Below are 23989 nucleotides of genomic sequence, written 5' to 3'. Positions count from 1 at the left end.
TGGCTGTTCTCAGAATTAACTAAATACAAGATGGTTAAAACACAAAAGCTTCCCTCTTTAGGAAGTTCCAACCTTTCACCCTAGTATCACAAGCAGCGTCTTTGGGAACGGTAAAGGAATGATTTTGAAAATTACCGACCGGGAAGAGCTGGTATGACCTGTGCCAGAGCTTTGCAGCGAATTGGAGGTCCGATGCCTGCCCGGCGGGGCCTTGGCTGTGGCCACTCCTGACTGTGCCGTCGACCCACCCTCGTCTTCACTTCCCCCGAAGCTTGTGATGTAAGTGATCTTCTCCTCATGGGTCGGGGAGTTTGAACGTGACCGTGACCTTGTCCCCGAGCTGGATTCGGACTGTGACCTGAAGGGTGCACAAGCATTACTGCACTTTACACTGTGAGGTTAGGACAGCAAAACGCCCCCAGCAACCATCCATTAAACAAACACACTAAAGGTTAACGCGTGAAGTAAAGCTCCCTTACTGAGTTATCAACAACCCCAAGCACAGGCTAGTTTGCAGAGTGAAGCTCACTGAAGACTGTCCCAAATCTAACGTCAACACTTTTGACCACATTGGGGTAATATTTCCAGTGCTAGAATTCCTGGCAGATTTAGGGGCAGTTTGATGCTGTGCAAATATAATCACAAGGAAGTGCAGCTCGTTAGACTGAATAGACCAACCATTCCAACATATAAAGAAATCAGAGAGAGAGACAGTGGCATGGTGGTAATGTTGCTGTACTGATAATCCAGAGGCCCAGGCTAATGCTCTGGGGACATGGGTTCAAATCCCACCATGGCAGCTGGTGGAATTTAAATTCAATAAAAGAAAAACGTCTGGAGTTCAAAAGCTAGTCTCAATTGATTGTTGCAAAATTGATTGCAACGAAAACACATCTGGTTCACTAATAATGTCCTTTCGGGAATAACTACCCTCTGAAATGGCCTAGCAAGCCACTCAGTTCAAGGGCAATTAGGGATGGGCAACCCACATCCCATGAAAGAATAAATAAAGAAAAATAAAATGTTGTCTTCCAGTCAGCCCAGAGGCCGCAAAGCAAACTAGAACCAACCAGACAGAAGGAGCTTGTGCAGCTGTATCTGTATTATTGTCTAATATCATTACTTGCAACATGTGCCACAGTTTATCACCAACAGATGATAAGATAACCTTGTTGGGATGATTGGGAGTAGCTGGATGCATTCCTGTACAAATCGGAACTAACTGTGGCAGTCAAGCACTGTAAATTGGAAACGGAAAATTTGAAGCAGACTGGTTTCACTGAAAGCCTTAGCCTGTTCAATATGACAATCCGCTATCGCCTGTTCCTCCAGTGTACGTCCAACTCAGGGGACTGATGGCAGCCGTGAAGGTATATTCCGACTCACGTCCACCTGGTGGGGGAAATCCAGGTCAAATGGGCACAATCTGCAAGATGGGGCTAGGCCATTTGGATAATCAGGAAGCATTTCCTCCTCTGTGAGAATCGGGAACACTCTCCCCCAAAAGGCCAACTAAGATTTTTGAGATCGCTTAAGATTGTTGTGAGATAAGATTGTGGAGGAATTATGAAGCTAAGGCGGGCATACAGAGTTGATGTACAGATCAGTGTGATCTATCTAAATAGTGGGACAGGATCAAGGGTCTGAACTGTTTCCTCCTGTCCTTATGCTGTCATGGTGGGGAGAAAGCAATTGTATCTATTAGTGGTGGTGGTGTGTTATAGTTTACTCGGAGTTCAAGTTGCCGTGGCAACACTCACATGCATGTTGAAGTCTAGAGCTATGGATAGTGATGGTTGAGGCTCTAATTTCTTTCCATCACACCACTCTTACTACCTGCTATTGGCGTATGTTGGAAGGATTTGCAGATACTCAACCTGTTCGGCCGTGTTATGAACGCACCTTCCTTGGCCATTAAGTCCTGGAGTGAGACTCAAACGCAGAGTTTCTGGCTCAAAGGCGGAGGCGCTACCCATGTGCCACAAAATCTCCTTACCTATTGGGTACACACTTCTATAAGAGTTCCCTTTGAAAGCTCAGCTCCCTAAACTAGTAACGAGCTAAGTCATATTACAGAATCTCACTGGATACCAACATTTCTCCCCCCCCGCCATACCACTACAGCCCAGCTCACCTCGGTGACTGGAGTTGGCGTAGTGCCCCTGAACTGCAGCAGAGATAATTATACCAGTGCCCAGTCCTGGAACATCAGATGGCACATACCCGCTGGCATCTGTCGAATGAGGACAGGATTGAGGTTCAGCCCTGAAGCCTCCGTTCAGAGCTTGTCAACACACTCACTGTCTGGTGTCAGAACGGAGGTAGCAGAGGCTCCAGAGCCTGCAGAACTGAACAAGCAATTAATGCCGTGTGGGATGGTTGGTGGTTGTGGTGAGGTTTGAGGGGGGGACAGGAGGGAAGGAAATAGATGCAAACAAGTGAGAAGAAGCTCTTTTTTTTATTATCACTTCTTCTTTCCCAAATATCCAGCATCATTCTGCAAATCCTTCTCAGCTGGTCCTTGTGATTCTCTGTGTTCTACCACACAGGAATGGGCTGCTCTATGAGTTGGAACTCTCCTATCCGTACTTCAGTTGGAAGGTTAAAAATTTACCTTTTATATGGGTCATACGTTGGGCTGTCCCTCCTCGCGTAACTGAAAAGCAAAGGAAACAACATCATGGACCGACTCCTAAACACGTCTGCCCTCCTCGCCTCTCCCCTTAGGTGGCAGACACTGCCAACAGACAAAGCCAGCCTCGTCCGCCCAGCATGATGGCAACACCGCCATTTTGGGCAGAGTGACTACCTGGGCGAGGTACCAGAAAACGTCCAAGGTAAGTGGAACTGAGCTCAACCATCAGCACCCGTCAGAACAGACGGGGAGAAAACTGGCAAATCCACAAGGATTTTTTTTTAAAAAACCAGATACGAATCTTCACCAGGTTAGCTTCACACTGACAGGGTGGCCATGATCAGGGAAAAGGGCACATACCTGCTCTTTTTTTGTTATACAAATAAGACGGGGGATTGAAAAGAGGAGGCTATGAGAGGAGACTATGCTGGAGAAAGTGGTCTGTACCTGGGTGGGCTGATTTTTCTCCCCTTCAAACGCTTCTCTCTGAATTCTCTCCTTTGTCGACGGGACCTTCGCCCCTGCAAACAGGAACCATGACAAAATAATTATATTGCTCATCTGCACCGGACCCTGGCACCAACAGCAATGTCCAACATGCCCGCGCTCTCTCTCATTGCTGGTACAGGAAGAAGAAGAATGGATGTCCTTACCGAGTACATCGCCTTCTCCTCCTCCAGGGCCTTGGCGTGTTTAATTGCCTCCACCTCCTCTTTGTCTTTCCGCAGCATCCTTCAGGCAGAAAATGAGGATCCGGTTTTAAAATTCGACAACAGGCTGCACCCTTCACAACGTTGTAACTGGCAGTGAAAGACACAGGCTTGGTGCCCCTCAGGTATTACTGATCATTCCAGCTCAGAGTGTGCCATCAGGTTGCCCGCCCAGCCTCTCCACTGCTGTCTAGCCTCCCAGAAGAGGACAGGAGATGGAGAAATCCCCCTCTTCTGAAGCTCATGTGGGGCTCTTACCCATAAGCTATCTTCTCCCAACCCATCAACCTTCAAGAAGCAATTTTTTCCCATGCTTAAAACAGTGACTACACCAGAAGGTGGCTGTGTAAATGCCAGTTCCATAACCAAAAGGTGTCAAGCCCAAATGTAACCCCTATAAACCCACTCCCACTAGAAGACCAATTAATTTGGCACACACGAGACCTGAATCTGTCGGCTGTTTCAAAATAGGGGGTCTCCCATTTAAAATGGGGATGAGGAAGAATTTCTTCTCTCAGAGAGTTGTTAGTGTTTGGAATTCTCTCCCACAGAGAACAGAGGAGGCTGGGTCAGACAGATCTTTAATTGACAAGGAAGTTATGGGACGGGGCAGGGCAGTTGTCAGGCAGGAAGGCCACATCAGATCAGCCATTATCTATTGGTGAGAGAGGTTTGAGGGGCCGAATGGCCCAAACCTTTTCCTATTTCTTATGACTAGCTACAACCTCAAGGAGATGGCGTGCTTGTCAACTAACTACAGATACATTTTAACCTCACCTGACAAAGTCACCTTCAGACATCCCATAAGTGGTAGCAAGTTTGTTCAGCTCCAAAGTCTGTTCAGAGTTTAATTCATCAACGTCCACTTCAACATCTTAAGGGCAGGAAGTAAATATTCAGAAAACTTCAATCTAGACTAGCAGCAAAAATATAGCCTGAACAATGCACATAATTCAAAGGTAAAGAGGGAAAAACCATACATTCAGAAACAAATTGGAGCCACTCTCCCTTCCTGGCCAATATATTTGTAAAACAATAACATTTACATGACAGGGTCTCTGTATAAACCAGAGCCTGGTCACCTCTATGATGACCACATGGCCCACTCCTGCTACTTATGATAAAGTCACTGGCTTTATTTTACGCTTCTTAAATAAGTCTTTCAGCCCTCTGATCTCATCCTTTTTTTTCGTTCATGGGATATGGAAGGATATGGATACAGGCATGGCCAACATTTGTTACCCATCCCCAAATTGCACTCGAGAGTATTAAGAGTCAACCACATTGCTGTGGGTCTGGAGTCACATGTAGACCAGGTCAGGTTAAGGATGGCAGATTTCCTTCTCTAAAGGGCATTTTTAAAATCATTAATTCACTGAATTTGTTAATCAAATTTGAATTCCACCAGTGCTGTGGTGGGATTTGAACCCATGTCCCCAGAGCACTAACCTGGGTGGCTGGATTACTAACCCAGTGACATTACCACTACACAGCACTCTCCTCTTCTGGTGCTTCATTTCACCTACCCTAACACCCATTGGCATTCTGAACTCACCAAATGGCTTTGACACTACTACTTTATCCAGTAGTTAACTGGAAGTGTTATCAACTGAGTGAAGAATTTATTTCTGCCATGCAGGTTAAATTTAAAATACAGCTTGGTTCAGTTTGCATGAATCATTAAGTTCTAGGTTGGCGCTCCACTCCAAGATGGAAACACATAACGCTGGCACTGAAGTGTGGCACTGCACGGTCAGATTCATTCAGATGAGATGTCAAACCTGCCTGTTCAGGTAGATATAAAAGGTCCCGTGGCAGTACTTGAAAGAGCAGCAGAGCTCTCCCGAAAACGCCAATGGAAACAGAATTATTGGTCGCTCACCTCATGGCTTATCGAACCTCGTAGGCAAATTGCCTGCTCTGTTCCCCTACATGACAAAAGCAACTAACTTCTAAAGTTCTGTCCTATTGGTCTGGTCGACCTTGAAGTAATATTCTTGCTTCAGCCTACCTGCATTGCAATAGTCCTTTATGGAATTCGATGGAGCACCCACTTAATCTTGGAATGCAGGCTAATTAGCAACACTAAAGGTAACAAAACTTTAAATTGTATTCAGGATGCAGATGCTGTCAGATTGGAATTCATTCAAACCATCAGCATCCAAAACATTAACCTGCCCTTTTTGTCTTTTCAAACACTTGTCTGATCTGCTCCGTATTTCCAGATTTTCTAATCGTATTTCAGGTTTCCCAGTTTTATCTCCTTTGTAACCCCATTCAATTTCCCTCTCAAATCTCTTTCCTTCTGGAAGCCAGACTAGAGCTGCCAAACCCAGGAGCAACACACACATCCTCACTGGGGTCAGGAATTTGATCCTTAATGTTAAGAACCGACTGGACCCTTTCCTGTTTAAACAGTTAACATGCCTTCTGCTGCTACGGAGGTTTTGGGACAGTTCTCAGGGACACTGCTGCAGCTCACCTATATCAGGGATCTCTTCATCCGAGTCGCTCTTCTCATCCGAATCTTCCTCTTCATCTTCGTCCCTCTCCTCGATCTTTTCGTCTGTGGTCACAGAGCTGTCGTCATAAGTGTAGCCGATTGAAGCTTTCTTTTCTGCCAGTCTGTTAGGGAGCAAGATGGATGGGTGATTAAGTGGGCATTGTTTAGGGGGAGCGGTGGGGGCTGGATCTTGTTAGGTGAACGTGGCAGCCGTTTGCGCACAAGTAACAACAGACATAACACTTCAATGTGTTTTATTAATTGTGGAGCTCTTCAGCACATTTCTTTACTCAAGGAATGGTGGAGGTGTGGAACTTGCTACCACATGTTGTGTAGTTGAGGGGAATAATATAGGTGCATTTAACAGGAACCTACATATGTAGATAAAGGAGGAAGAAATTGAAGGATATGCTTGGGGTGGGATGAAGGAAGGGTGAGGGGGGTGGAGGAGGAGGCTCGTGTGCAGCATTAACATCAGCATGGACCAACTGGGCAAACAGCCTGTTTCTGGTGCTGCAAATTCTTTGTCACGTAATTCTACAAAATTTCTAAGAGGCATCTTTAGGCACTAAGTAAAGATCTTTCTTTGACTGGCCTTCTCTCAGCAGCTGGAGAGCACTCAGTAAAGGGCTAAAGATTCACAGATGTCAATTCAGTCAGTCGAGGGAAAGGCTTTATACCCACTTTATACCCACAGTGATTCCCTTTGAAGCCAGAGGCAAAAAGTGACATGGAAACTGACTTTGCCACCCAATCTTTCCCAGCACCACTGCTTGAGATGAAAGGCATAGAATTCAAAGCAAGGGGATCACTACTGCTGTTAACATGTCAACCCTGCTTTAGAATTCAGATACATTTAAAACCCAAGTGTTTCATACAATCACGCTTGTCAACATAGCAGTGCTTTAGTTCTTTTGCAATTAGAATCAAATGCAATTAGTTCTTACTCTCTTGCCTATTATGGCTAGCATTTCTGAAATCTCAGTATTTCATGGGCAGTCTTTGCTTTGAGCACCTGCAAACTATTCCACTGCAGAGGCATCACAGCAGAGCTCCATTTCAAACCTCACTGGGTCGTGAGGAGTAGGAATGCCAGCAGAGACCAGAATTGGGATGTTATGTCCTTCAGGAAAAACTGAACAGGCTGGAGGTCTTTTCTCTAGAAAAGAGGCAACTGAGGGCGACCAGACAGAGGCCTTTAAGATCACGAAAGGCTTTGACAGGGTGTGTGCAGAGATGATGTTTCCACTTGCGAGCAACACCAGAACTAGGGGCCATAAACACAAAGGTCCTTATTAATAAATCCAGTAGGGAATTCAGGAGAAACTTCTTTACCCAGAGACTGGTAAGAATGCATTACTACAGAGTGGTCGAGGCAAATAGCATAGATGCGTTTAAGGGGAAGCTAGATAAACACATGAGGGAGAAAGGAATGGATGGATATGTTATGGGGTGAGGTGCAGAGGGGTGGGAGGTGGCTCGTGTGGTGCATATCTACACCAGCATGGACCTTTTGGGCTAAGTGTTTCTCTCCTGCAAGTACTCAGTAATAGATTTCTCTTCTCTTCCTTCAGTCCATATCCTAGCTCAAGGCGACATCAAAGCCAATGGCATTAGGTCCAATTAACATGAGTTCATTCTACACAAACCTGGGTCCACTTAGGCACTAAGGTATCAGAGAGTCTGGGCAACAAAAAGAGAGAGAGAGAGAGACAATGCATAGCTACTTCCTGTTCCATCCTTCCACCCTCCCTCCCCCTGGATTCTGCACATACTTCTTCTTCTCATCTTCGTTGGGTTTCTGCATGCCCCCGTACAACTCGTCGATGTATATCTGGTACAGACACTGCTCCTCAGCAACTGAAACACAGAAAAAGACCAGAAGGTTTTTAAAAAAAAAAAATGAATGCTGGAAAACTGAAATCTGAACAAAAATCACTGGGTGTGATGAGTAAGAGTACAATGTGGGAAAACGCGGGTTTGTCCATTTCGGTGGGAAGAACAGAAAAGCAGAATATTATTTGAATGGAGAGACTGCAGAATGCTGCGGCATAGAGGGATCTGGGTATCCTCATACATGAATCATGCAGGTACAGCAAGTAATTAGGCAGGTAAATGTAAGGTTGATTAAAGGGGGCGGAGTATAAAAATAGGCAAGCCTTGCTACAACTGTACAGGGCACTGGCGAGACCATACCTAGCTACTGCGCACAGCTTTGGTCTCCTTATTTACGGAGGGATATACCTGTATCGGAAGCAGTTCAGAGAAGGCACACAAGGCTAATTTCTGGGATGAAGTGATTTTCTTCTGAGGAAACGTTGAGTAGGTTGGGTCTATGCTCATTGGATGATCTACTCTGAACTGCGATGTTATTACAGGGCATTAGTGAAGCTGGATCTGGAGTACTGTGCACTGTTTTGGTCTCTTAAGGAGGGGGGTGATATATTTGCTTTGGAAGCGGTTCAACAAAAATTCACTAGACTGATTCCTGGGATGAATGGATTGCCTTATGAGGATAGGATAAGCAGGAGGAAACTATACTCATTGGAGTTTAGAAGAATGAGGGGTGATCTTATTGAAATATATAAGATTCTGAGGATGCTTGACAAGGTAGATGCTGAGAGGATGTTTCCCCATGTGGGAGACTAGAACTGGGCAGGGGCTGGTCACAGTTTAAAAAATAAGGGGTCTCTGAGCAGGAGATGCAGGTGAGGAGGAATTTTTTCTTTTGGAGGGTCTTTAGTGTTTGGAATTCTCTTCCTCAGAGGGCAACGGAGACTGGGTCATCGAATATATTCAAGGCTGAGTTAGGGAGATTTTTGATCGGCAAGAGTGTCAAGGATTATGGGAGACAGACAGGAAAATGGAGTTAAGGCCACAAGCAAATCAGCCATGATCCTATTGACTGATGGAGCAGGCTCGATGGGCCGAATGGCCTACTCCTGTTCCTATTTCTTATGTTCTGACTTAAAAGGTGGGTTAATAATTCAGTTCTGACAAAGGGTCACCATTCCAAACATTAACCAAGTTGGATAGCTGAGGCGTTGCAACACAGATTAACAATGATCTAACTGGATGGTGGAACAGGCTTGAGGGGCTGAATGGCCCTTCTCCTGGTTCCCACATTCCTAAGCCTCCCTTCAGGTGGCTGCTGTATATTTGCAGTATTTCCTGTCTTTCTTTTATCAAAGTGATTGGCACAAGAACTGTGCTGGCGGAGCTGTGATTATTAATGCAAGCCAAGCTAAGATCATTTGTACTTTTTGAAAACAGAGAACGAAGTTGGTCTCCCATGGCACTGCCTGCGGACACAGCTGAGAAGAGGCAGAAACAAGGATGGTGCAAGAAGTGAGAGGGGGCATTGTCAGGAAAAACTGAACAGGTTAGCTCTCCTTTTGTTTTTATGATTTGGACAACCACCAGCTTGGCCAATTTACCTGGTGGACTATCACAACAACCCCACTGATACAAATCCAGCTAGGTTCTACTGACAGGGCTGCTGAACAGACTGGAAACTTACTGCCTGCAAAATCGTTCTGAACGAGGCCTCTGTATCGCTCGTAGTTGCACTTCCGTTCATCATTGTCAAGTTCTGGAGAGCTGGATAAGAGAAAATAAATCTCTGTCACTCATTCTAATTGTTATCTTTTAACCCAAGAGACACAGGGACTATTCTTCAAACAACCAAATTGGTCCTTGGGTTTTGCAACCTCCCAAATAAGTTGGTGTGACGCTTGGATGGTATGGATTATATCTCTCCGTGGAGAGTTTAGAACTGGATAAGGAGTCAGCCACTTAGGACTGAGACAAAGAGGAATTCTCTCATCACGGGTTGTGGATCTCTGGAATTCTCTGACCCAGAAGATGCTCAGTCACTGAGCATATTCAAAACCGAGGGTGAGCAGGAGCTCCAGCTCATTTCTCGTCTCCTCCTAGGCTCACTCCGGGGCAGGCCCACTTTAACTGCTGGCATGTTTAAGACAGGCTAACACAACACCTGTGGGAGCTGCCCACTCAGTATGGGCATCTAGATCACCAGCCAGTGTGACTGTTCACCAGGCCACTGGGGGAGCTTGGTGACAGCCAGATTAAAGGTGCCCTGTGTAACTACGGACTTGAAGGTTGCTGAAAAGACTGACCAGTTGCCGTAGCTTTTTGAAGCTTGCGTTTGTCCTGATGAGTACAAGATAAAAAGCTTTGGCAACGTGTCTCTCTTTTCAGCAAGATGTAACCTCTATATTACCAAGCAGCCGTTTAACTACAGACGGTCCTTTACAATATAATTTTGTGTACCTTCTAGCAATACACACCAAGCTCAGAGACCAACCCTCTTATTTTGGTGGCTGTGGAATGGCATTCAGGTTAAACTGTATGGGGGGAGGGGGTCTATGGTTCCCAGGACCTCTGAAAATTAGTGGAGGCTGCAAAAGGGGTTCTCTTTATATGAAAAACGAAGGGATGAAAATTCCCCCCCATCCATCGCATTGATACTCACAGAGCGCACAGGAAGGGTGGGGTGTACTCCAGGATATAATCCAGATGTGCCCGGACATCAAACCGATCTATCATGTTGTTCGTATCACCCTGCCAGGGCATCCTTGGCAAATAGAAACACAGGGTTGTTAGAATGACTGGGTGACGGAGTTGTGAACAAGAAACACCATGTACAGGTAATACCTCAGCACTCAGAGTCTCAGCCTGAATTATCTGCTTAAAGTTCTGGAGTGGAAATTAAACCAACAAATTTTCAGAAGTCAGAGTGCTCCCAATGGAACCAGGATATCATAAATAACGTGTACACGCTTCCTTTTTCCATTATGTTTTTGATAACATTTAATGTTAGAAGCTCCATAGGTAAACATTTAGAATGGAAATTTGGTATGTCAACAGGAACCTGTAACAAAATAGTTGGGGAAGCAACCAGCAGGTGGAGTTGAGAAGTGAGTTTGAATCAGTTATTAAAATGAAACTATTAAACAGTGGAGGAACTGCATAACTGTTGAAAGCAGCCAGTGTGGACGCCATACAATTCTCTAATGATGCCTCACCTCTGTGACAAGATCCTAAGCTGTCACCGCTGCTTGGACCCTTCCTCGCAGAGTCAGCATAGGAGCTCCACAACCTTACACAAATCCTCAATCACTGTGCAACCATATCCAAATCCTCAATGACTGAGTGGTTTACCTGTCTACTCCTGTTCCTATCTCTTCCGAATGTTACTTACAGAATATAGCCAGTCAACTTAACATCACCTGGCAGAAGGCGTGCTAATCACCAAGGAGATAGCAGCACCAAAACACAACATACGGTCCCACTCAAGGACTTGAGCTCAAAAATCACGGCTGACACTCCAGTGTAGTACTGAGGGAGTGTTGCACTATTGGAGGTGCTGCCTTTCAGGTGAGAAGCTAAACTGAGGCCCTATCTGCCCCCTCAGGTGGATGCAAAAGATCCCATTATGCTTTTTCAAAGAACAGCAGCTGGTGTTCTGGCCAATATTTCTCTCCTGACTTGTATTTAAAAAATGGATTATCTGGTCATTATCACTCTGCTCTCTGTGGGATAATTTGTGCTGGGCACAAAACGTAATGTGGTAGCCAATGGCTACACTTTAAAATTATTTCTTTGGCTGTAAAGCACTTGGGCATGTACTGTGCTCATGAAAGGCGCTATATAAACGCAAATCTTTCTTTGACTACAATAATCTGACACCTGTCAATCTATGTTAAATGGATACCAGACCAGATTGCAAAGTATGAATTTGGACACAGATAGTAGGTTTATTGACACAATGCAGCATTACATAACTCTACCTCCCACCTACCAGTATAGTGTCCCAGCAGTCCCTTTTATATACACTGAGTATACCAATAAAACCAGTAAACTGACTAACAAATTAACAGCCCCTTTAAGGGGAAGTCCCTTTTTATGTAAAACCCCACCAGCGACTCTGATAACACGCAAGGGCTCGTCCAGGATTCCAACCGGGGACCTCTCACATATGAAAACCCTTAAGCGAGAATCATACCCTTAGACCAACTAGCCAGCGGCCAGTCCCTTTTCATATGTGCTCAAGATACTTAATGAATCAGTGCCCTCCGCCTGTTTATCTTAATTTTAACAATACAATTACATTACCCTGCCTCCTACCTACCAACATTGCGTCCCAGCAGTCCCTTTTATATACTCTGAGTATACTAATAAAACAAGTAAATTAACAATTTAACAGCCCCTTAACAGTCTAGTAAACCCGACATTGTTACTCACATGTTGAGGGGACTCTCTGCAGCGAGGGCCACAGCAGAATCCAGGTGGATTTTACACGCCCGACCATGCACCTGCAGGAACTGTGCTGGATCTTTTTTCTGGAAATCAAAAGATTGCAGAGCACCGTTCATGTCAAAAAATAATTTTCTGAGCGTTTTTATAAAAAAAGGAAAATTTAACATGAACTGCCCCGAACGTTACAAAACCCAAATCGAAACAGTGAATGCTGCAAAAAAAAACTCACGATCTTCTCGTAGTACTCCCTGCGTCGCTCTGCACGCTTCTTGTAATCCACCATCATCCCGCGCAGTTTGCGCTCATGCTTCCGAGCTTCGTGCCACATTCTGGGCTCCTAGTGTGACACAAGTTACACAAAACGGCAAGTCTGAAGGGGAAAGAAGTGATTACAGTTCAATAACCAGCGCCCAACAACAACTTTCATTTATAGAGTGCCTTGAATGCAGTTAAGGCGTTTTACAGGAACGTTGCCAGACAAAATTTAATACCGAGCCACATAGGGAGGAAACAGGGCAGATGGTCAAGAGCTTTGTCAAACAGCTAGCTTTAAGGGGCATCTTAGAGGAGGAGGGGATAGAAAGACAGAGGGGTTAAAAGGAGGGAATTTCAATGCTTAGGGACCAAGAGTGGAGCAAAGGAAATCGGGGGTATTAAAGAGGTCGGAGTTAGAGCAGCACAGAGATCACAAAGCGCTGCAGGGTGGAATGAGGTTCCAGAGATAAGGAAGGGGGCCATGGCCATGGAGTGATTTGAAAAACAAGGAAGGGAATTTCAAAATCGAGGCATTGCTGGACCGGGAGCCAAAGTAGGTCAGCAAGCTCAGGGTGAGCAAGACCTGGTGCGAGTTATGATGTGGGCAGTGGACTTTCCTATATGCTGCTGGTACAGGTTGACATCTGGCATGTACAAGTGAATAAATCAATATCACGTGCACACACATTTCCCCTCCACATTTCAATTTCCAAATGACTAGTGCTCAGGTTTTGCACCAAGGAAAATGTACGGCCAAGTTGCCCTTCAATGCATAGTGAGAAACTGACCTGCAAGTGTGGTACAGAGCCACAAATAACAGGTTTGATCCCTGGCCAACCCCAAATCAGGAGGTGTGTCCAAACATAGGACATTTAACACATTGCAGATTGTAGATGTATGTGCCAGTAATCTCCTCTGACATTGCTCAGTGACTGTTGCCACCAGCTGAGATCAGCTCTTCAATAGTCTTAATTCCGGGGACGGTGAATGTGGGTCAAGTGCTGTCACTAAAGCTTGTAGGAGACAGGGAACTGTGCTCAAGCACCAATCAACAACTTGCATTATTTTTGTTATATTCTTTCGTGAGATGCCAGCATTGCTGGTAATGCTGGCTTCTGTTGCTCATCCCTAATTTCCCTTGAACTGAGTGGCTTGCTCAGCCATTTCAGAGGACAGTTAAGAGTCAACCACACTGCTGTGGGTCTGGAATCAAATGTAGGCCAGACCAAGTAAGGCTGGCAGATTTCCTTCCCTAAAGGGTATTACTGAGCCAGATGGGTTTTTATGATAACTAATGATAGCTGTCATGGTCACCGTTACGGATTGAATTTAAATTCCACCAGCTGCTGTGGTGGGATTTGAACCTGGTGTCCCCACAGCATTAGCCTGGGCCTCTGGATTACTGGTCCAGCGACATTACCACCACACCACAGTCTCCAAAAACAGATTGACAACTGCAGATATATAGTGGCAAATAGAAGGTCAAAGGTTGGGCAGTTGGGTGCTTAAAAATGCACATCCAAAAGATTGGGGGGGGGATGTGTGTGGGTGGGTGGGTGGGTGTGTGTGTGAAGGGGAGTGTGTGTGGGTGTGGGTAGGTGAAGCAGGGAGAAAAGACTTTCATCTTGTTGGTTCTGATGCAGAAGAAAATGATGTTGGGGCTGTAACCAATGGGAGTAAACCAATGGAGGAAAATGGTAGAAAATACAGATAGTATACACAGAGGGATAGATTTAGGGAGGACAGTGAATTCAAAGGAGGGTAAGAGGATCAGGGAGGAAGTTTAGAATCACCAAAGTTGAGGCCATAGTACCTTTAGCTTAGAAAAATGTCCCAAGGCATTTTGCTGAGGCCCAGAGAAAATGGACACAGTGCCAAGAAATGACCAAATGTTTGGGTTTTAAGGAAGGCTGCAAAGAAGGGGATGATGAGCTTGGGGGAATTGAAGGAACGTATTCCAGTAAGTAAAACTCAAGCAGCCGAAGACACAGCAGCCAAGGGAAAGGTTCTCCTGACCTTTTGTGCATCCTTATAAAAACATTACTTACTCACTTCACCTGTGCAGTAGGGGCAACAAGCGGTTCTGCAAAAAGAGGTAAAAAGACAGGCAGTGGGTAGCGGCATTCAATCTGGAGGGAGACAGAACAAGGAGACAGGTGTCAGCAAGGAAATGAAAAACTTGGATCCCCAGGTCTTTGGAAGGACTTCCAACAACCTGAAACTTTCTATCTCTCTCTCTCTGCAAGTGACTCCCAGCATTTTATGTGCTTTATTCCAATAGATCACACATTTAAAACAAGAATGCATCTTGGCACAGTTCACCCAATTTATTGTGGTGGAAGGTATTTGAGAGGATTCCCTGGATTAGGGTCAGTGGCTCCTCCCCCCTAAGGCCAGTCATTGACCTTCCCTCCCCAGCTCCCAGGTTCCAGGCTCCAACCCTTGCTCCCAGGCCCAGGCTCCAGCTCCCAGGCCCAGGCTCCAGCCCTTGCTCCCAGGCCCAGGCTCCAGCCCTTGCTCCCAGGCCCAGGCCCAGGCTCCAGCCCTTGCTCCCAGGCTTTCATTCCCTAGCCCCTCTCACCCCTGTCGGTACAAGTCTTGCCCCCACCCCCACCAGCTCCCCCATCCCCAGGCCCCACTCCAGCTGCAGCTTTTACCTGAAACACTAGCAGCGCCCCGCCATCTTTTCTTCCCCCCCTTTTTTAACCCTGGCCGCTGAGACAACTTCCGCCCCGCTGTACCCTCCGCTCCCCCGGCCACTTCCGCCCCGCTCCAGGTACTGCAGCCAAAAGAGTTCCTCCGGCAATTCTGCTGCAACAATAATTCCGCAGGAGGAGTCTCTCGTCCACCACTTTAAGAGTGCTTTTCACTCATTCGTTCTCAGGTGTGCTCTGCCAGATGGCAGGTCCTTGGCTCATTATCTGCTGATGCTTCTTGAGCCTTTTTCTTGTCAGTGGTGGTTTGCCATTGACTTCCATTCTCAGGGTCAGAGCTGAGATGCAGGTCCCAAGTCTACCTCAGCCAGAACAGGAACCGACCCCACACTGTTGGTGTTATCTTGAACCATATGCCAACTGAACTAACTGGTCCCAAAGAGTGCTTTTATGGGCAAAGTATTGGCTCTCCTTTGGAGGATGTCAGCAGGAGCTGCTGACCCCGCAACATGAAACATCAAAGTTCATAGTTAAATCTAGAGACCAAGCTGTGAGGAAGACACAAAGAGGCTGAAAAAAGATACAGATAAGTTAAGTGGGTGGGCAACAAACTGGCAGATGGAGTTTAATTTGGGTAAGTATGTGGTTATTCACTTTGGTCGTAACCTCAGGTGACCACAGGAATTCCCAAAGCACCAGTCAATGAAGTACTTTTGAAGTTTAAGTCACTGTTATCATGTAGGAAACACAGCACGATTCTACAAACAATAATGTGATAATGACCAGGTAAACTGTTTTTGTAATGTTGATTGGGAGATAAATATTGGCCAGGAAACCAGTGAAAATTGAACTGAAATTCGTGGCCACGGGATCTTTCACATCCACCTGAGAGGGCAGACAGGGCTTTAGTTTAAGGTCTCATCTGAAAGACAACATTTCAGACAGTGCAATTCTCTCACTAATGCAACGGAGTATCAATGTAAATTCTTGTAGCTTAAGTAAGTCCAGGACTTGAATGCATAGCCTTCAGACTCAGAAGGAAGAGTGCTACCCATTGAGCCACAGCTGACCCTGACCATTAACTGGCCAGCTTAAGTAATTGATGGAGTGCAGACTGTCACTGAAGGCAAAGATTTTTCTCATACTTGACTTCAGGTAACGCTGCAAATCAATGCTGCAATTGATTCTTGTGGTTGTTACTTCTGCTGGACAGAAGCAGCTCTGGTAACATTGAACGGGTTTAAATATAAGTTGTTGTCAGCTGGTTAAACTATAGCAGTCACAAAAACAGAAAATACTGGAAAAACTCAGGTCCAACAGCATCTGTGGAGAGAGAAACAGAGTTAACGTTTCGAGTCCGTATGACTCTTCTTCAAATTACAGCAGTCCACTTGTACGCACTTTGGAAATGTCTTTTGGAAATCTATACTTGAGATCTTTAGGTATCAGCAAGTTGGATGAGTTTCTACTTCACATCAGTAGAGAGAACAAACTTGCATTTACATAGTACAATTCACAACCTCAGTACATCACGAAGAACTTTACAGTAAATGAAGTATTCCTGAAGTATAGTCACCATTGTAATATAAGGAAACAGAGCAGCAAATTTGCACACAAGGTCCCACAAACAGCAATGTCCAAATGCTATACAAGAAAGGAGGGAACGAGAAAATGGGTCACTTAGCCTGACACCAGTCATCGGGAAAGTGCCACAATCTATTATTAAGGAAGTCTTAACAAAGCACTTGGAAAAGCATTGTATGATTAGAACAAGTCAACATGGTTTTGTGAAAGGGAAATCCTGTTTGACAATTTATTAAGAGTCTTTTGAGGATGTAACTAATAGGATAGATAAAGGGGAACCAGTAGAGGTAGTATACCTGGATTTCCAAAAGGGATTTGATAAGGTGCCACATGAAAGGTTAATACACAAAATAAGGGTTCATATTTTTGGGGTGATTTACTAGCATGGATAGAGGATTGGTTAAAGGATACTAAGTAGACAGTAGGGATCAATGGGGCATTTTCAAGCTGACAGTCTGTGACTTGTGGAGTGCCACAAAGATCAGTGCTGGACCTCAGGTATTTACAATCTATATAAACGATTTACGTGAAGAGACAGAGAGTAGTGTATCTAAGTTCGCTGATGATACAAGGCTGAATGAGAATGCAAGCTGTGAGGAGGACAGAAAGAGGCTGAAAAAAGATATAGACAAGCCAAGTGAGTGGGCAACAAGCCGGCAGGTGGAGTATATTGTGGGAAACTTGCCCATTTTGGCAGGAATAGAAAAGCGGCATATTATTTAAATGGAGAGAGATTGTGGAAGTCTGAGGTCCAAAGGATGTCTGGGTACATGAATCAGGAAACGTTAGTATGCCGGTACAGCAAGTGATTCGGAACGCAAATGGAATGTTGTTTATTGCAAGGGGAATGGAATATAACAGTAGGGATGTTTTGCCACAGTTATACAGGGCTTTGGTGAGACCACATCTGGAGTACTGAGTACAGTTTTGGTTTCCGTATTGGGGGTAGGCGGAATGTGGAGCTGAGGCCACAATTGGATCAGCCATGATCTTATTGAATGGCGGAGCAGGCTTGAGGGGCTGAATGGCCTAATGCTGTGCCTATTTGTTTTGTCCTTAAATGAACAGATAACTTGTTTCTTTTATTGATACTGCTGGACAGATAAATATTGGCCAGAACACCAGGGAGAGCTCCCTTACACTTTGTAGAATAGTGACATGGGGCCTTTTATATTGACCTAGGCCCAACCATCTTCAGCTGCTTCATCAATGACCCTCCTTCCATTCTAAGGTCAGAAGTGGGGATGTTCTCTGATGATTGCACAATGTTCAACACCATTCACAGCTCCTCAGATACTGAGGCAGTCCATGTTCAAAAGCAGCAAGACCTGGACAATATCCAGGCTTGGGCTGACAAGTGGCAAGTAACATTCATGCCACACAAGTGCCAGGCAATGACCATCTCCAACAAGAGAGAATCTAATCATAGCCCTTGATGGTCAATGGCATTACCATCACTGAATCACCCACTATCAACACCCTGGGGCTAACCATTGACCAGAAACTGGACCGGACTAGCCATATAATTACTGTGGCTACAAGAGCAGGTCAGAGGCTGGGAATCCTGTGACGAATAACTCACCAACTGACTCCCCAAAGCCTGTCCACCATCTACACGGCACAAGTCAGGAGTGTGATGGAATACTCCCCAGTTGCCTGGATGAGTGCAGCACTCACAACACTCAAGAAGCTTGAAACTGTCCAGGACATAGCAGCTCTGCTTGATTGGCACCACATCCACAAACATTCACTCCCTCCACCACTGATGAACAGTAGCAGCAGTGTGTGTACCGTCTACAAGATGCACTGCGGGAACTCACCAAGGCTCCTTAGACAGCACCTTCCAAACCCACGACCACTACCATCTAGAAGGACAAGAGCAGTAGATAAATGGGGACACCACCACCTGGAAGTTCCCCTCCAAGTCACTCACCACCCTGGCTTGGAAATATATCACCGTTCCTTCACTGCCATTGGGTCAAAATCCTGGAACTCCCTCCCTAACAGCACTGTGGTTGTACCCTATACCACATGAACTGCAGCAGTTCAAGAAGGCAGCTCACCACCACCTTCTCAAGGGCAACTAGGGATGGGCAATAAATGCTGGCCCAGCCAGCGATGCCCACATCCCCTGAATGAAGAAAAAAAAAGACAGGACTTCAGTTTAACATCTCATTCATAAGACAGACTCCCTCAGTACTGCATTGCAGTGTCAACCTAGATTTTGTGCTTATGTCTCTGGGGTGGTGCTTGATCCCCTGAACCTTCTGACAGGGGTTACCATTGAACAAGGCTGCCATCTACAGATGGGTATAAATTTCCTAGTACCTTTCACTTGCATTTGTTGTCCATCCCTAGTTCCCCTTGTAAAGGTGGTGGTAGACCCTTATCTTGAACTGCCAGAGTCCACGTGGTGAAGGTACATCCATTGTACCCTGGCAGAGGCAGTTCTTGGATTTTGACCCACTGATGGGGAATAGGGGAGGACCTTGTGGCGCAGTGAGTAGCGTCCCTACCTCTGGGCCAGAAGCTCCAGGTTCCAGTCCCACTTCAAGACTTGATTACTATGGAAGGTGTGTTCATAATGTGGCCAAACAGGTTGATTGTCAGCCTGTAAATCTTTCCAATACGCCTGACGGCAGGCGGTAAGAGTGGGAGAGTTTGCTGCTCAGCTATACTGCAGAAGGCCACAGCAAACCACTGCTGTACTTTGCCAAGCATCATCATGGACCTATCCAATGGAAGTTCATGGTTGCCAATGCCCTCTTAGGGCCTGAGAGGTGAAGAATGTGGAATAACAGCAATATATGTCAAGATTGGAATGGTGTTCAAATTGGAGGAGATTGTTTAGGTTTCCCATGCATCTACGGCCCTTGTTCCTCCAGATTGTGGATTTGGAAGGTGCAGCCTTTGTTGCAGTGCACCTAGTAGACGGTACAGACACACCAGTCTTGGAAGGAGTGATTGTGTAAGATGGTGAATGAGGTGCTAATAAATGTGGGCTACTTTGTTCTGGCTAGTGTCTAGTACCTTCAGTGTTGTTGCAGCTGCTGCATCCATGATGGCAAGTGGAGAGTATTGACTCCTAATGTGCTGTGTAGGTGGTGCAAAGAGTTTGGGGGGAAGGAGGAGAGAGCCAAGCACAGATCTTGGGGACTGCAGAGGTAAATGTAAGGGATGGGGGCAGTGGATAAGAAGCCAACGCTTGAGATTCTCTGGCTACATCAGGTAATAATAGATCAAAGCAAGGATAGTCCCACTTAGCAGGCAATGGAGGTGAGGCAAAAGAAGATGGCTGATGCTCGTTGGGAGTTTAGAAGAGCGAGAGGTGACCTTATTGAAACGTATAAGATTCTGAGGGGGGCTCGACATGGCAGATGCTGAGGGGATGTTTCCCCTCGTGGCAGAATCTAGAACCGGGGGCACAGTTTAAATGTAAGGGGTCTCTCATTTAAGACAGAGATGGGGAGAAATTTATTCTCTGAGGATCGTTACTATTTGGAATTCTCTTCCCCGGAGAACAGTGGTGGCTGGATCATTGAATATATTGAAGACTGAGTTAGATAGATTTTTGCCTGATAACGGAGTCAAGGTTTAAGTGGGACAGACAAGAAAGAGGAGTTGGGGCCACAATCAGATCAGCCTTGACCTTATTGAATGGCAGAGCAGGCTCGCGGGGCCAAATGGCCTACTCCTCCTCCTAATTCTTATGATCTTATGAGATGAAACTTTAATCCTTTCACTGTGACTCATCATTAGTGTACCATCTCCAAGTTACCCCATTCCTATCTGGGAAAGTGTTAGATGCTATAATTTGTCACAGCAAAGTGCCTTACATCAACCAGTTCAGAAATTAACTTTTACAGCCCCATCCCCAAATGCATTAGCTACTGAGTGACCAAATTAACCCCTTCTTGCCAAATGTAGGTAGTCACACAATAAAGTTAGGAGCTACTGTTTTTTTATTAATACCATATCACATAAATCCAGTTCAGCTCATCTACTGCTGAAACCCCATCCTATGCTGCCTCTGGATATTCCAACACACTCCCTAGTTTACCCGCTGCAAATGTTAGCTCACACAAAACTCTGCTGCCCATGTCCTAACTCGCACCAGGTCCTGCTCATCCATCCCCCCCTTTGCTCACTAACCTACACTGGCTCCTGATTGAGCAATGCCTCAAGTTTAACATCCTCATCCTTGTGTTCAAATCCCTCTAGGGCCTCGCCCTTGCCTATCTCAGTAACCTCCTCCAGCCCTACAATCTTCCGAGATATTTTAGCTCCTCTAATTCTGGCTTCTTGAGCATTCCTAATTTAAATCTCTCCATCTTTGATGGCTGCCTGGGTCCTAAGCTCTTGAATTCCCCCCTCTAAACCTTTCCACCTCCCTTTAAGACGCTTCTTAAAACCTACATCTTAGACCAATTTTGATCATTTGCCCTCATATCTCCTTATGTGGTTCGCGTCAAATTTTATTCGATAATGCTGCTGTGAAGCTTCTTGGGACGTTTCACTCTATTAAAGGTGCCATATCAACTCGTTACTAAAATGGCAAATTCTTGAGTAGATATCATCAACAAGTAGAATTAAAAATAGCTCATCTATGTCTTTTTTATTCTTTCATGGGATGTGAGTGTTGCTGGCAAGGTCAACCCTTGAACTGAGGGGCTTGCTAGGTATGTCAGAGGGCAGTTACAAATCAACCACATTGTTGTGGGTCTGGAATCACATACAGGCCAGACTGGGTAAGGACAGCAGATTTCCTTCCCATTAGTGAATAGGTATTTATGACAATTGACAACAGTTATCAAGATCACTATTACTGAGAGTAGCTTTTAATTCCAGATTTTATTAACTGAATTTAAATTCCACCAGTTGTTGCTGGATTTGAACCCATGACCCCAGAGCCTTGGGATTATTAGTCCAGCAACATTACCACTATGCCACTGTCTCCCACAGAACTGATAGCCCAGAAATTCAGCATAAAGCATCGGAATATAAGTGGATATGAAGATGGATATAAATTGATGCGAGTAATTCATGGTTAGACACCTCGCATCATTGGCCACCTAGCAGAGTATATACTGAGTATGTTAATGTCTCTTTTGTTAGCAAATCAACTGTTGGTAGCAATCATGCCTCTTAGTCATAAGGTTTTGGGTTCAAGTCCACTTCACATCTTGAGCTTAGGTGATTCTCGTCAAGTGAGAATCATAAAAGGGAGTGCCGCACCGTTGGAAGTGCCGCACTGTTGGAAGTGCCATGGCTCAGGCGAGTCCTTAAACTGAGGCCACGTCTGTCTTCTCAGGTGGATACAAAAGATTCCATGTCACTACTTCAAAGAGGAGCTTCAAAGAAGTTATTCCCGTGTGCTGGCCAATATTTATTCCTCACAAAAACAGATGATCTGGCCATTATCACATTGCAGTTTGTGGGAGCTTGCTGTGTAAAGACCATAAGACCTAGGAGCAGAAGTAGGCCATTTGGCCCATTGAGTCTGCTCCGCCATTCAATGAGATCATGGCTGATCTGATAATCCTCAACTCCGCTTTCCTGCCTTTTCTCCATAACCCTTGATTCCCGGATTAAAAATCCATCTATTTCAGCTTCACAAACTGGCTGCTGCGATTCCTACATTACAACAGCAGCTACACTTCAAAAAGTACCTCATGGGCTGTAAAGCGCTTTGAGACATCCAGTGATCATGAAAAGAACTGCATAAATACAAAGATAAAAACAAAAAAACTGCGGATGCTGGAAATCCAAAACAAAAACAAAAACAGAATTACCTGGAAAAACTCAGCAGGTCTGGCAGCATCGGCGGAGAAGAAAAGAGTTGACGTTTCGAGTCCTCATGACCCTTCGACGAAGGGTCATGAGGACTCGAAACGTCAACTCTTTCCTTCTCCGCCGAGTTCAGTCGAAGGGTCATGAGGACTCGAAACGTCAACTCTTTTCTTCTCTGCCGATGCTGCCAGACCTGCTGAGTTTTTCCAGGTAATTCTGTTTTTGTTTTTGTTCTACATAAATACAAGCCTTTCTCTTCTTTTTTTTCCCCTCAGTTTTTGTAATAGTTTGAAAAAAAAACTCAAGACCTCACCATCCTACATTAGAGGAACAGAGCTGATTGCTTTGCCTTCCTCTAGGGGGTGTCAGTTTCCTGTGTCATTATAATGAGATGGTGGAAGCTCCACCTTCTTGCTTGTTGTTGTATTTGGACCAATCTTACTTAGCCTCGGGGAGGCTTTCCCCATCCATCAAAATGATACACTTAATGCCTGCCTGTATTTGGCTGGTAAGGTGTCCTCTTAACTTCCCTCCTATCCCTTCATGCAAAACAATTTTACCCAGAGATTTTCGTCCTGTTTACAATACACACACTTATACAGAGATCTCCTGCACAAAAACATGTAATTAGAAAGTTTTTACTTAGAATCTAATTAATTTAATTTTTAAGCATCAATTAGCGCCAAAAAAAAAGCTTATAAACGCTTGGTGCTCACATAAACATCCTCAGTGTCAACTTCAACCAATCTGAACGATGCACGTATCACAAGAGGACATCCCTCAGGTCTCAATTAGCAGCCACATCAGGGAATCGTGACCTCTGGTTAAAGTGTGCTTTAAAAAAAAAACCCAGACATCACGTGGTGGTTTCAGTCTCATAACTTCTCAGCTTTCTTTTAAAGAAGAGAAAACAACAAATTCAGCTGAACTATGGCATGTTTGTAGGTCACCCTAATGCAATCACCTGAGCTATGACCTTGGCAGTTTAAGACTACCCAGCTCTCGTCAGTGATGCTTCACCTCACATTATGATCCTTATCACCCACTTTGGTTTCTCCAGGTTCAGATTAAATGATCAAATACGAGGACATATTTAAGGGGCACCTCTGGGACTGCGAAACGACCTCGGTTGCAATCTCAAGAGCAAAAATACCACGGCTGCTGGAGATCTGAAATAAAGGCAAAACTAAAAAGGCTGGGAATACTCAGCAGGTCAGGCAGCATCTGTGGAGAGAAAAAAACTTAATGTTTCAGGTCGGTGACCTTTCATCAGAACTAGGCAAGGTGAGAAATGTTTTAAGCAACTTAAATATGGTGGCAGCGGGGGAGGAGGTGGTAAAACAAACAGAAGATGATTTAAAACCGAAATGCTGGACGTATCGGACTTGAAACGTTAACTGTTTTTTTCTCCAAGATACTGCTAGACCTGCTGAGTTTTTTTCCAGCACTTTGTTTTTAATTTCAGATCTCCAGCATCTGCAGTATTTTGCATTTATTAGAGATTCAATCTCCTGTTTTTCACCCTACCACAAAGTCTTTGAATATTTTTAAGACAGAGGCAGATACATTCTTGGTA

At 45.1% G+C, this 23989-nt stretch overlaps 1 protein-coding gene across 6 annotated transcripts in view; it reads right to left on the bottom strand.

Annotated features, from left to right (window-relative positions):
• The window catches only part of LOC121272541 (CLK4-associating serine/arginine rich protein), a 48544-nt gene extending 25328 nt beyond the window's left edge, over window positions 1-23216 (bottom strand). For 2 of the 6 annotated variants that reach the window (XR_005941888.1, XM_041179165.1), the window contains exons 1-13: window positions 15043-15116; window positions 14434-14514; window positions 12360-12500; window positions 12116-12213; window positions 10344-10445; window positions 9369-9448; window positions 7624-7708; window positions 5828-5970; window positions 4123-4219; window positions 3289-3367; window positions 3083-3156; window positions 2615-2656; window positions 140-358 (exon numbers count right to left, since the gene is read on the bottom strand). Coding sequence is in view for 5 of the 6 variants with exons in the window: in XM_041179165.1 (XP_041035099.1) it covers window positions 140-358; window positions 2615-2656; window positions 3083-3156; window positions 3289-3367; window positions 4123-4219; window positions 5828-5970; window positions 7624-7708; window positions 9369-9448; window positions 10344-10445; window positions 12116-12213; window positions 12360-12458 (1118 nt within the window). In the remaining variant the exon portion in view is untranslated. Of the gene's footprint in view, window positions 1-139; window positions 359-2614; window positions 2657-3082; window positions 3157-3288; window positions 3368-4122; window positions 4220-5827; window positions 5971-7623; window positions 7709-9368; window positions 9449-10343; window positions 10446-12115; window positions 12214-12359; window positions 12501-14433; window positions 14515-15042; window positions 15117-23129 lie in introns of those variants that run through there. The other 4 variants (XM_041179168.1, XM_041179166.1, XM_041179167.1 and 1 more) reach the window with 4 other exon arrangements.
• Window positions 23217-23989: the final 773 nt, after the last annotated feature.

Source organism: Carcharodon carcharias, chromosome 34, assembly GCF_017639515.1.
Source record: "Carcharodon carcharias isolate sCarCar2 chromosome 34, sCarCar2.pri, whole genome shotgun sequence".
In the NCBI taxonomy this organism is placed as follows: domain Eukaryota; kingdom Metazoa; phylum Chordata; class Chondrichthyes; order Lamniformes; family Lamnidae; genus Carcharodon; species Carcharodon carcharias.
The sequence above is the reverse complement of the archived record's forward strand: the minus strand, read 5'-3'. Positions and strand labels throughout refer to the sequence as shown.